We start from the raw sequence: 13,752 nt of genomic DNA on the forward strand, positions 1-13,752 counted from the left end.
GTGAGGTAGAAAGAACTTAACACATATATGATATGCGGTCCTGTGGTCGCAAATGTGGGTCTATTTAATGATATGTGGCAACACATTAAAGGAGACATATTATGGTGTTTTCCAAACAAGTAAACATGGTATTTGAGTTCCAGAAAACATGTTTTTGAAGCTCTTTGCTGGCTAGCTTTTGGGGAAAAAAATCTTGCCTACCGCTATTCCCCTCTGTTTCAGTTCCTTCAGAATGCGCTGTTTCTGGTGTCTGTGGCTTTAATGCAAATGAGCTGCTGCCCATTGACCAATGAGCTGTCAGACTGAACCACAGCATGGAGGAAAAGGTATGTTGCCGTTTGCAGACTCCTGGAGCTCTATATCTGTATAATATAATATAATAATAATAATATTATGTATGGGTATTTATAGGATGATATTATGAATCATAAAGAATGCGTCTGACGTCTCTGGTACTTCCACAACAAGTAAAGACTCGTAGTATGGGGATAGCTCGGCCATGGTTGAGAAGAATTGGGTGAAGGAACTTTGGCCTTGACTCTCTGTCCATGAACCGCGACATGGAGGAGAAAGGGATTGTACTCTGGGAGCTGAGTTGCGGAATGCCGCCGAAGCTTCGGGTATACACAGAGGCGCAGCTCAGCTCCGCCGAGTTCCCCATGCAGGAACTCGGCGGAGCTGAGCTGCCGCCGAGTTCCCCCCGCCGGAGCTGCTCGTCCGCTGGTCCACAAAATCTTAGCTATTCTCTGACTGGAGGGGAGTGGGGAAGTGGGAGGTCATATTCTACTGTGCCCCCTTCCTACGCAGGAGGGGGCGCCGAAACTGACTCGCTCGTTTGGTAACTGTAGGCGGGGTACTTTCAGAAATGCATATCTTACTAAAAGAATTATGCAGGTGCGGGTGCAAACTAGCAGCGAAACATGCGTCGGTGGAAAGTCAATTGCGCTGGGTGCAAGATAGGAACAATAGTGTTGGGGAACAATTTTGTCTTAGGGGTGAATTACCCTTTGAGCACAGGCCCTTTTATTTGGAAATGTTTTATTTTGTTAAATGTTTTAGCTTGAAATGTTCAATTTCAGCTCAGTGAAGCACTTGAAACACTTTATTTTTAGTTTTATATATAATTGTGCTTCAAATAAAGACAAGCATTTCTCTACACCTTATTCTATATGAAAGTTATGGAGAGCAATAAAAAGGTGACCTTATGGCATTAAACGGCGACGCAATGAAAAATTTGTGTGCACCTAAATTTTGTGATGGTGCACCTAACAAAATTTTTTTAAAAAAAAAGGGTAGGCACACCAGTGCAACCAATGCAAAAAGATAGTCTGGAGCCCTGAATTATGATCCCCATGCAGCCATAAAGGAATGTAGATTGGTGTATCAGTTATCTTTGCAACCCCCCCCTCAAGCGCCTCTGTTCCCTTTTTGGGAACTGCGGATGCAGCATAAAAAGCGACATTGATTAACTTCATCTGGGTTTTTTGGATGTTTTTGATTCTTAAGTTTTAAATCATTAGTCAATAAACTTTGTGAGGAAGATTGGCATGGTTGAGAAGAATAATTACTGACTTCCCTATTTGGGTGCTCCGTTGCATATTCTAGTTTGCACTCTTGAGTGCATTCACACATTTAATAGTAGATGCGCGTCTTTTAGTTGACTTAAGTTTAATTAACTTCACTCTTGGAGTTGATTTACTTTCCATGCCATTGACTTCTTCCGAGTGAGTACTTTTTTTTGATTTGGACGAAAATATAAAACTGCTCACAATTCCACCCTTGAGTGGAAGGAAGTGGGTGGAAACAAGAGAATAGAGTGACAAAGATGGATTGAAAGAGAGAATGATGGCCTGAAAGGGAAATGCTTAATGAATAAAAAGGAAACAAAGTGCGAAAACATAAACATCAAAATAAAATAGGTAGGAGGATATTCCGATGATTCACTTCCTGGGTGCTTGATGCTGTTCCATTACTCAGATGGCCCTGAGCCCATTTGACCCCAGGCTATGAAAAACACACACACATCAGCCAACACAAGATTCTTTCAACACTTTGGACTTTTACTCACTCGCTGGGAGTCGATGTTAAAAAGGTAAATGGGTTAGCATAAACATGTTATCGATGTGTCTCCTTGCTTTCCACTACTTTTATTTTTACTTTAATTAGTATTTTTGTTACTTAATTTTCTTTTTCGACTTTTAGATCATTATTAAGTTGCTGTTGCCATTGCACAGGAGTCAATCAACCAACTCTACGTTCCAGTGCTCTTAATCACGGAGAAAAACACAGCGATTCTTAATGGAGTCACGAATCACAAACATCAAAGGTAATATTTTGCTGTTGGTTGAAAGTATAAAAACAATAATTATAACAATAATAATGACACCATCACTCCCCAGGGTTGGTGATCCAGTTCTGAGCTGTATTCAGTAGGAGTATGTGGACCGTTGTGTGTGCGCTTTGTGCCTTTGCAGAGTGTGTGGACATTGTGGTGGAGGTGGGGGGCACGCACCTTCCACGGCCCTCTTGAAGAACACCTTGCAGCTGCCGCAGGTGACCACTCCATAGTGACAGCCAGATGCCTCGTCGGAGCATACCAGGCATGTCTTGTGGGCCGCGCCCACTGGCTTCACCGGACCTCCTCCTTCCATTGTCCTGGAGGACGAGCTGAGAGGAAGAAAGAGAGGGTTCAGATTTTATTGATCATTTTTGAATTGTTTTGTTTTGTTTTGTTTGTTCATTACATTGTTTCATTGTTTTTAGTTTTTTTTACGCTATTGCTTCATCAATATTTGTTAGCAATACTTTTCATGCTCATAATGTTTGATTTTGAGAGATCTTTGTTTAACCACTGCATTGGAAAACTCACAAAGAAGATTAGAAAGGACAAACAAAAAAACAAAAATAGGTAGATAGGTTTTACGGTTTTCAGTTTGAACAGTGTTCTAACGGTGATGAATTATCACAATATTTCTAAGAACGAAATCCCCTTCATCTCTCACTACAAAGACAGACAGACAGACAGACAGACAGACAGACAGACAGACAGACAGACAGACAGACAGACAGACAAGACAGACAGACAGAACATCTGCCGGGCATTGAATGGGATGGAAGATTGATGCATAAGGAAATGCACGTTTCTATCCTCTGCCTTACTGCCTTGGTCGACTCTAAGCCCTTCTTCGTGGTTCTTATTGACTCAATCTAAAATGACTAGACAGTTACTAGAGCAATACAAGTGTCCCAACAAGTCAATTCCATCTTAGAGAACAAGCCACAGATAGAAGGTTTTTGGGCAAGGATAGTGTATTAGTAGTCCCAGCCAATGTCCAAAGGCTACCTGGATTTAACAGACACTTCATAAACACATACACTGTAACAAGCGTTCGCTAGACCATATAAATGTTGAGCTGGCTAGGAATCAACCATAAAGCCTCAAACATTTGATCCTAGGTACAAACATTAACAACCCATAAACATATAACCACCATCCAAATCCTTTCAGCAAATATCGAGAAACCCTTAGAGAATGTGTGGAAATCAAAACGCGGATTCAAGCCCCATCTTTAGAGGTTAGGATTAAAAAGTATCGTGAGTCATCTACGCTCTGTCTCTCTCTCTTTGTCTATAATTAGCCTAAACCTTAGCCATAGTCCTTGAACCGTGGTATTAAGTTTAATAGCCGCAAGACTACCATTTTGTCAGTTCTCTCAACGACAGAACCCGCCCCACCGGATGTGTATGCACATATTGCAATGCCAAAAAGCAATCATTACACATTGACATAAAAATACACAAAACACATGGATGTCAACATTGCCCCAATTTCATAATCTGAGGAATTCCTTGGCTTCTACAGAAAGCCTTTAATCCGGCCTCCACTACTAATGTTTACTTTGTAAATTCAACACCTGAAGGCAGGGGGGCTTTATGTAATATGCTGGCCCTATTGCATTTACATGAACAGATTTTTCCCAGCTCGGGTCCGGTCTGCCCTGGTTTGTCTGTCTGTCTGCTGTTTGCCCTTAAAGTCTGTAAAATACAGCTTGGGAAGAAAATAACATGAGCAAGAATAGGCCCTTTACATGAAGTTAGTTTGCTGGCATGTTGTGAGACTTAACATGAGACAGTCTCTCTTTCTCTCTCCCTCTATCTCTCGCGCTATATCTCGGCCTCTCTTTCTCGCTCTCTCACTCGCTGGGCGAGTCTGACCTAATTTCAAAGCACCCAAGCCCCCGCGGTCATTGGAAAGACGACACTTGTTTATGGAAGTCATGCAGAGAAGAGGGCAGAGTGTGAGTCTGTATGTGTGCTTGTGAGTGAGTGAGTGAGTGAGTGAGTGAGTGAGTGAGTGAGTGAGTGAGTGAGTGAGTGAGTGAGTGAGTGAGTGAGTGAGTGAGTGAGTGAGTGAGTGAGAGAGAGAGAGATGGAGTCAGAGAGAAAAAACTTCCAAGTAAAATGGACCTTTGAGTTTGTATGGGCCTACCTATTTGTCTGTGTGTGTGTGTGTGTGTGTGTGTGTGTGTGTGTGTGTGTGTGTGTGTGTGTGTGTGTGTGTGTGTGTGTGGGTGTGTGCGTGTGTGTCTGTGTTAAAGATAGAAGAACCATCCATGTGTAAGTGATCATAAGCACCTGAAGGAAACACCGAAGAAGAAACCGAAGTCAATCATCAATGACAATCACACAAAATCCAAACTCCTAATGAAATTAAATATCCGTACATTACCTCTTCATTCCCTAAAACCCCCTGAACCATCTGTTTTTCAGATGAGTGTCATCATGCAACTTCTGGCAATTACAGCCTCGTATGTAACCTTCCTCTGCCTCGCTGGAACAACACCTACAACATATCATCAATAAACAGCTTAGTCCGTCCACCAGCTACGCTAGCTGTGTCCTAGTGGCTAGTGCAACGGCTGCTTTTCTGATGCTATGGTGGCTAGTGCAACGGCTGCTATTCTGATAGCACAAGGTTCTGTGCTGAGGCAAATCCCCTTTGGGTCAGGCGCTCTGCTCCAAGAAACTTCTTGAATATTGATCGATTTGAGGTAGCCTATTGAATGTTTATGGTCTGAACATCGATCACAAATTTCGAGTGCCCTACACGCATATATGTGTGTCCCTCTCTTTTACCTCCGTCTATCTCTGCTGTGAGCCAAGCACAGCTGAGTCAGACACACACACACACACACACACACACACAAATAATAATAAATGCGTTCACAATCATTCCAATGTGCATCCATGAATTAAATGGGAGACACATTTATGCTTGACAAAATCCGAACCAAACACTGCTGAACTAACGTGATGCTGGTCACGTTCTTACAAACTGTCTTCACTTGCTATTAAATGTGTGCGGTTACCTTTATATACACAAGAGAATGCCAATAATTCAATAACTATAAAACGCTTTCTATTAACTATAAATATTTTCATCAAGAGCACATGATTGTTTAGGCCAGTGGAAAGCTTTTTTGCTTTAACTAATGTGATCAAGTTTGCATCTGCTTCCACACAAATAGTTTTTAACCGTTTTTATTCCCGGTGAACGTGATCGCTCTCCTACACTGAGGGAATAGTAGTTGTTTTCAGTTCAAATATGCAGGACGACATTTAAAAAAAAATTGGTATGCTAAGATGGTATGCCAAATATCTATAGCTTATTTCAACAATCTCCTTCAACTCAACATGCATATCAGGGGACCATAATGTGACCTAATGGGCTAATGTGAGAGTGTGAGGCTGGGGAGGTGAGATTTTGGGGGACACTTGGAAATGGATGCGTCACGGCGCATGCTAACCCAATCAGCGTGTAGCATCACACCGTAGCGCTGCATGGGGCTATAGGGGCTGCGCTGGTTACAGCCCCAAGCGCCAGACTCTGAGTCGGCCAAAAGAGGCTGTAGGCTGTCAAAACATGTAACGTGTATCATATACTGGGACAATGTTAGATTTAAAGGGGACATATCATACCTCCAGGTGTGAGTGTGATTAGCCATTACAAGCCGTTTTCAAAATGTGCAGCGTTGTGACATCACAGGTGGGCGTGTCCACCTAGATGTGTGACGGATAGATGAGCAGTGTTTGCTAGTCTACTGGGTAGGCTGGAAGACTGATCTATCCAGCACACATCTAGATCAAGGCTGTGTGTGCATACAATGACCGCTGTCAAGGAAAGTGGACACTTTGCCTCTGATTCACGTCTTTCGTATCCAGTGACGGACTGGGAACAAAAAAACGCCCTGGCATTTGCACCACCAGCGCGTGCCTGCGCGCGCAACTCGCAGATACAGCCCCAGTGATGGTGAACTTAAGACTTAAATACGTAAAACAACTGCACCAAAACATGGACATATCAATGCACAACCCCGATGCATAAAAAATCAAGAGATCATCAGAGCCAGCCGCTCCGTAATAAAAACATGTTACCGTCATGCAGTTAGCGCTTAACAAAGAACAAAGGAGCTTGCTCTTCTCCGCAACCCTGTCATCCGAATGCAAGTTCATAAGGACCTCTGCGATGGCGACAGAGTATAGCTTGCAACTTCCAACTTCCAACAACCCCAAACACGCAGGCACGGTCCAGCCTACTCGATTCGGTCTTGAAATTCCCAGAAGTGATTGCTTCATTTAAACTTTTGCAAACAAATAATCAAATAAAGAAAATACAGGTAGATTTGTTTTATTTCAAACCATGCAAATTTTGTAACATCTGAATAAAAAAAAATGGCTACAAAACAATGTAGACCGATGTAAACGTTTAGGGTAACCATGACTGTGATATAGAGACCCATATCTCTGGTATAAATACTGATATTTTCTCTGTGAACCGTCGGCCGGTTTAAACGGCCCCCCAAGCACCCGCCAGAAGGCAGGACCGCCCAGCCCGCCACCGCATCAACCGGCATTCGGCAAGTAGTCCGGTAACCCATCAACCCCAGCGTATTCGGTTGCTAAGCAACGCCAACGCCATTGGCAAACTATTTCTCCACTGATCAAGACTACCAATGGTAACACATAAATTGTAAAAAAGTAAAAAGAAGTTATTTTTTAGTTTTGGCAAGTAGCCGTGTAATAAGCGGGATAATGCTTCAGGTCGAAGCAAGACACCTCTGCCTCGCGTCGGTGTCCGGTTCGCCCTGTCGGGGCTTATTTTCCCGATAATGGCCGGCATTCTATACATTATCCCTTACTTAACGTCAATATTACTCTGTATGTGGAAAGGAAAATAGCTTCATTTGTAATTAAAATATTATGCTGCTGTATTTTCATAGACCCCACAGATATTTGAGTTTGTTGCCTTCATGGGAGCCAGACCTCTCTCTAACTCGAACCCTGCGTAAAGTGGTATCAGGTGGATGCATTTGAGAAGTATTCCGAGTATGAATACATGAGCACAGTATCGGGCCCTAGTTCAAGAACTGGCATGGGGCATCCCTAAGACAGATGACCGAGCTGCTTCTCAACGCACATCGGCCCTACAAGCTGGATCCAGGGCTCGGTTGACTGCCGCGACACGAAATAACATAATGGGCAAATGATCAGCCTATGAAAATAAAAAATATATATAAGTAGGGATATTCCCAATGTTCAGTTGTACCAACATCTCCCCTAAATGCCTCCATCCCCTTTAAATGTTGGATATATCTGCAGACCAAACGGCTAGAGCGAGCTGGCCGCCTGGCCCTGTGAGGGAATCGTGACCAAAGCCTAAACCCAGGCTGTCCTGACGTGTGATATAATGCACCGCATTAGTGGCTGTGTGACTTGTTTTACTGTGTCCAACGTGCTTACACAATGGAAGTGCATCAGCAAACCTGTGGTGGACTGACCCTGTCACATGTGACCTCCTGAACTTTCATGGGCAAAACAGGACGCAATGGGGAGGACAAATTGAATCATGCCTATGCTGTCCTTTAAGTGCCTGCTGCTTCTGGAGGCTCCTCCAGCGCAGTTATTTGATAAAAATAAATAAGTGAATGACTGAGAGGGATTAGCAGCGTCCATACCCTCCCCCTCTCCATAAACAACTCTATCTCTCGCTCTCCCTTTCTCTCTCTCCTCGGCCCGCCTTGATTACTCCCTCCCCCCGCCCAGTTATATAATGTCCACATTACCGCTGCTGTTGCCACTGACGCCCCTCAGAGGGGAGCCTCTCGGCCAATCAGAAGCCCCGGTGGGAGGAGCCCGTGGTGGACGTCAGGCAAGTCACGGGAATGTGCGCCCCACCTACCCAGCGACAGGCACGCACACTCAAACACACATATCATGTGATCGTGCATTTGTGTGAGTTTTAGAGTCCGCACAACGTGGGTGCATATGTATTAGTCTTGTGTGTGTTGTTGTGAGGCCCAACCTCCGCTCACTAACTCAATGCAAATGTTATTCCTAGACAAGACACTAGGCCCATGCAGGTGTGTGTGTTCTATGTTATGGGTGGGTCGATGCATGTGTGTGTGTGTGTGTGTGTGTGTGTGTGTGTGTGTGTGTGTGTGTGTGTGTGTGTGTGTATTTGTGTGTGTGCATGTATATATCTGTGTGCGTGTTTGTGTGTGTAAATGTAATTGTAAATGGACTGCATTTATATAGCGCTTGTCTAACCATTGGCCACCCAAAGCGCTTTACAATATTGCCATACATTCACCATTCACGCACACATTCACACACCGACGGCGGAGTCAGCCATGGAAGGCAACAGCCAGCTCGTCAGGATCAGTTAGGGTTAGGTGCCTTGCTCAAGGACGCCTCGACACTCAGCTAGGAGGAGCCGGAGATCGAAACAGCCACCTTCACGTTACCAGCCAACCTACTCTATCTCCTGAGCTACTGCCGCCCTGTGTGTGTGTGTGTGTGTGTGTGTGTGTGTGTGTGTAGTCTGCTGTTCAATGAATAATTGAGTGGAGCCCTCGGTTGCTAGAGCGGCACCCACAGATATAAAGCCAGCAAGCCACTAAGGGATTGTCCATGTATCCATCCCTCACACTTAAGTTCCCATTCTTTCTTTTTCTCCATGTCCTTTCTAAAACACATAGACACGGACCACATAGATGCACAAATGCACACTTGAACATCCACATTGGATCATCAAGGGCCATTAGCAAAGCAGAACTTCTCTGCCATGTTTCTCATTCCCACTGATTTCCAAAGTGGCTGCCACTCGAGCAGGCAGGAAAGCAAGCAAGCTTCCATTCATTCATTCATTCATTCATTCATTCATTCATTCATTCAGATGCTAGAATAACCTTGGACGGGGATGAGGGACTACCGGCTCTATACAGGAGCCATCACTTCACTCTACTCAAACGGAACATTGGCGCCGTAAAAACAGAGCCGAGACAAATGACCAATGCAATTTGTGTGATAGTTGACCAAACAACCAACACACAGAGAGACGATGTCCACCACGGTGCAAACGGTCTATGGTCTACAGGCAAGGGTGTGTTGAATGAGCAGAGTAGTTTAACAAATGAAACTTGCTCGGTTTGAATTGGGTTGCAAAAAAACAAATCAACACAAAACAAATGTCTGAAAAAAGCAGAAAGCGTTGTGGTGATGCAACGCGACAACAATGACACTGGAGGCCACTGGAGGCAGCGAGAAGCCAGCAGGAAAATCCTGGAAACTCAAGTCACTTACTCACCGACAGCAGTCAGTCCAGTATAAATTTATGGGTGCACAATAACAGTTTCCCCAAGACTCTCCACAAAAGCACTCGTTTCAAAACAGAGCAGAGAGAGAAACATTTTTACGTGGATGGGTGATTCACCTGAAACCTGAGACCAGACTAAGATAACAAAGGACTGATGGTTCAGGGAAATTAACGAAACGAAAATTACGAAAATTAAATTAATGATAATCCTAAACACATTTAAGTTTAAGGAACAATGCACGACAGGATCCCGGGCCTCAAGCAGGGAAACATAATGAAGTGCTTGGCCCCATTTCTGTGCTGTTTTTTTGTACTTTTTCTTTTTTTTAAAGGATGGGGGGGGGTTATATGAGGTCACATGAATGCTGCTTTGTGTGTTGGAATTCAAAGCTTTAAAGGAAATAAAGCTTTTAGGGCTAAGCCACAATGAGCGCAACCCATGCTATTGCCACAAGCTGTTATGTTCAGTTGACAAATAAACTGACTGTATGGATGGATGAATAATCTCTGTCTGGTAAACATGTAAGCATTGTGTTTGGATATAGCCCTATCTATCCATGTGGACAAAAATATATAAATAAAGAAAAACTTAAGTTCCGTCTTTTGAGGTATTACTTGCAGAACTGATAGCAATCTTGGATTTAGACTCGCAAATCAGACGTTAGATTAACACCTAACGTCTGATGGCTTACAAACTATATTCCGGGGGAATTAATTTCTTTCGCCTCGTTTTTGATCAATGACGTCGCTGGAGGTGGGGGTCCACCACACCAGGTAGACTGGCCACCATAAACAGCCTTATTATAGATCCCAGATCATGCCTTTTTAGGGTTAATAATTGCATTTGGGGGGTACTACTAGAATAGTGTTACATGCCTGTATGTTAGAAATACCCCTTATTATTCTCACAATGTTCATTTATGCAAAACCAATTTTAGCGTCTTTCCATAACGGCCTGATTTGTATCATGTGGCTTTAAGGCCCCCCTTCCGAGTAGCCCAGCCTGTTGCGATTGGTTGAACACTTTGCGCGTGCGTCTGCAAATTCAGACCCCGAGAAGTTGTAAACATTGCAGGTAGACGGGAGGGAGGACTTCTGCACTTCAGCAGCACCCACTGCACAGTCTGACGTCACACTGTTACGGAAGTGAAGTTTGTGCGCAAATGTGCTGTTTCACGCACTTATTGAGGGGCTTTCTCGGTGGGCGCGAATACTCCCCCCTGGCTCCGTCTAAGATTTGTCCAGCTAAGCAGACGTAAAACATGTATACATATGTCATATAACAGTCTAAAGCAAAGGGAAAAGTTGAAAGGGCATGATATCACCCCTTTAGGTAGCCCTTGCGTCGGCTTTGACCATTCAACCCAATGAGTTTTCACCAGTAGAACATCCTCAGGAACCAAACAGGAAACGCGGTCCAACTCTACCCATTGCATTTTGTTTTCAGCCCCATAAGCTCTGCTATATCATGGATGGGCCGCTGGTTCCCAGATCGACTGGGACAGTTTAATATCTACATTGTGTTTGTCTGGAGCAGCCATTTTAAAATAAGTGTTCACAATGAAACCTGCACAGTGTGCCCTTTTTCTAAGCACGTCAATTTTGTTAAAAAACGAATTCTCAATTTGCAGTCCTGGATTGACTGGGCTGTGTGGGTGGATCGGTATGGCTCTCTAGAAGCCCTTTGTGTTTAATTATTTTGAAAAGAGAAGTGATGGCTACAATGGAACATTACATAGAGTGCAGGTTTAGAATTCAAACTGCCAATCAAAATGAGTTACATGTGCAACTCTAGTTCAAAAAGGAAAGAATGTGGTTGGGCTGAAGAGGGAAAAACTTTGGTGTACAATGTTCAGCATGTTTCTATTGAAACACGTTATGCCGTGCAGGGAGCCCTTGCTGTGATCAGGCATTGTAGCAGAAGCAGTGCCTCTAAAGGGGCACTCTTGGGCCCTGAGAGGGCCAGAGTTCAGGCTGCTCTACTAATTAATTGAGGAGACAAATTATGCCTCGGTGCGTTTCCAAATTACTGTTCAGACCTGTTTCCAAAAGTGTTGTTCCTGCAATTCTGTGGGTCATTGAATCTAGAAAGATGTTTTACAGGGTAAAAAAAAAATTGCTTTTATTTATTAATTTGTTTTTATTTCCTTTACCAGGGGCAATGCCTATTAATCAAATTTTAATTTCCACATAAATGTAAATATGCCAGAGTTAGCTTATGAGCTAATTTTCTTCTGTAATCACTGGGCAGGTAATTACAAATTGGTGGGCTCATATTACATACATACAGGGCTGTAACAAAAACAATACATACATAAACAAAATATGCATAAACACATTGAAAAGCAATAGATTCATGAAAAACCTGTACGAGTTAAGGCAGATGAGGTATTGTCATTGCTCATGATTTCAAGTTTGGTTTGTTTGAGTTTATGTTTAAAGCTTACTCTTAAACTCTCTCTCCCAGGTTTATTGAACTGGCTAAACCTGTATTGTACAACACAGTCCCTTCTGGTAGTTGAATTCCCACAGGAAGTTGAGACATTGAACCACTTAACTGTAATTTGAAAAACGACTTGCTATAGTCTGTTCCTCCTGGCCCTCACATACACACACTCAAGGCTGCCGCTTGGTGGAACAGAAGTTGAAATACTTTTTTTTTAATGCAGAAAGAGTTAAGGTAAAGAATTAAGGAGGAGCAAAAACCAAATATTATGGGGGTAGTTTTGTACGCCTTACGTGTTGATGTCAATCGGTTTACATTAAAACCATTTACAAAAATATTCAAATCAGAAAAATACATGTATACGCTTGTGAATTTGGCTTGAATCTCGTTAGCCTAGAGTCATTATATATGGGAAAAAGGAAATGAATAAATGAGGTGAAAAAATAGCTCATTACCTCCCAGACCAAAATGAATGGCTATGCAAATCTCTGTTCAGTGGCTGGAGTGGATCAGTTTTGCCTATTATCCCATTTGTGGCTGTATTTTTTACACGTCTGTAATGAAGGAGGTCATTTAAGAAAATAAAAGATGTTAACATTTAGATAGAAAGGTAAGGGAGTGGTGAAGGGAGAGGTGTGTCAGAATGGTCACAAAGCCGCTGCATAGCTGGCATCGGCTCAAAGAGATAGAAAACACAAACGAAGTATCGGACAGGTTTCAAACAACAGAAGAATGCGTTGTGGCACTAGGGCAGGTGTCCAACGCAATTAATCATACACCTTGAGGATCTAAGCTGAATGTTTTCTTCATAAGGTGAGGATGTAGAACTGCAACCAATTTGACGCCCTATTCAATTATGTTTTTATTGATGAAGACTTTGGCACAATGGCAATAAATCTCACGGAACAGCACTAGAAGAATCGAGAGGAAACATCTCCCCCCCCCCACCTAACATAGAAAGATGAGATGTTCCTTATCATCTTAGTGGTGTACGTCGTGATCCTTCTGCAGTCGTTGGTACATCTGAGGCTCTATCAAATAATGGTGTATCTCTGGGATTTAGGCTACACAGGTGGGAAGGTACATTGCTGAATCCTGAAGAAGCGAAAGATAAGAACCCAAAAGGCATCCCAAGTATTTGCTTCCCGCCCTCTGAATAGGCTTTGTATAATAAACACATTGATCGGACCACCCGTACACTGCAAATCAAAACACACATAGAAAACCCATTAGGCTTGTTGGAAACTGTGCATACCAATAGGTTTTGGTTGGGATGCAAACAATTTTTTTTTTTTTTAATAAATACAAATGATCTGTAAGAGGCATAATTATATTTAAGCAGGCAGCGAGTGAGTGGGAGGGGAGAAAAAGACAGATAATATGTGCGGTAGCAGCAAAGAGAGCAGCAACGATGGCTTGGTTTAGCGGTGATTGCTTGGGCTCTGCCTAATGGAAGACTACATTAACATACGCCCACATCCCCGTCTGCACCATGATTAATGAAGTTTAAGAGGTGGACCGAGTGCAATTGTAAAAACGGGAGATGGTAGTTAGCAGACAGCGAGGGTTTATTGAAATGGAAAGATAACCGGCTCTAACTACTGTTGATTTTTAAAAGCTTTCGCATGCTACAGCCTTTTGGGACAGTGGG

General features: G+C 43.1%; 1 protein-coding gene across 2 annotated transcripts in view; it reads right to left on the reverse strand.

The window, feature by feature from the left end:
* Positions 1 to 13,752, reverse strand: part of LOC307077068 (glucocorticoid receptor-like) — a 70,952-nt gene that overhangs the window by 24,044 nt on the left and 33,156 nt on the right. For both annotated transcript variants that reach the window (XM_079738338.1, XM_079738337.1), the window contains one exon: positions 2,513 to 2,667. In XM_079738338.1, the coding sequence (XP_079594464.1) occupies positions 2,513 to 2,667 (155 nt within the window). The remainder of the gene's footprint in view (positions 1 to 2,512; positions 2,668 to 13,752) is intronic.

Source organism: Pollachius pollachius, assembly GCF_949987615.1.
Source record: "Pollachius pollachius genome assembly, chromosome: 6".
NCBI classification, from domain to species: Eukaryota; Metazoa; Chordata; class Actinopteri; order Gadiformes; family Gadidae; genus Pollachius; species Pollachius pollachius.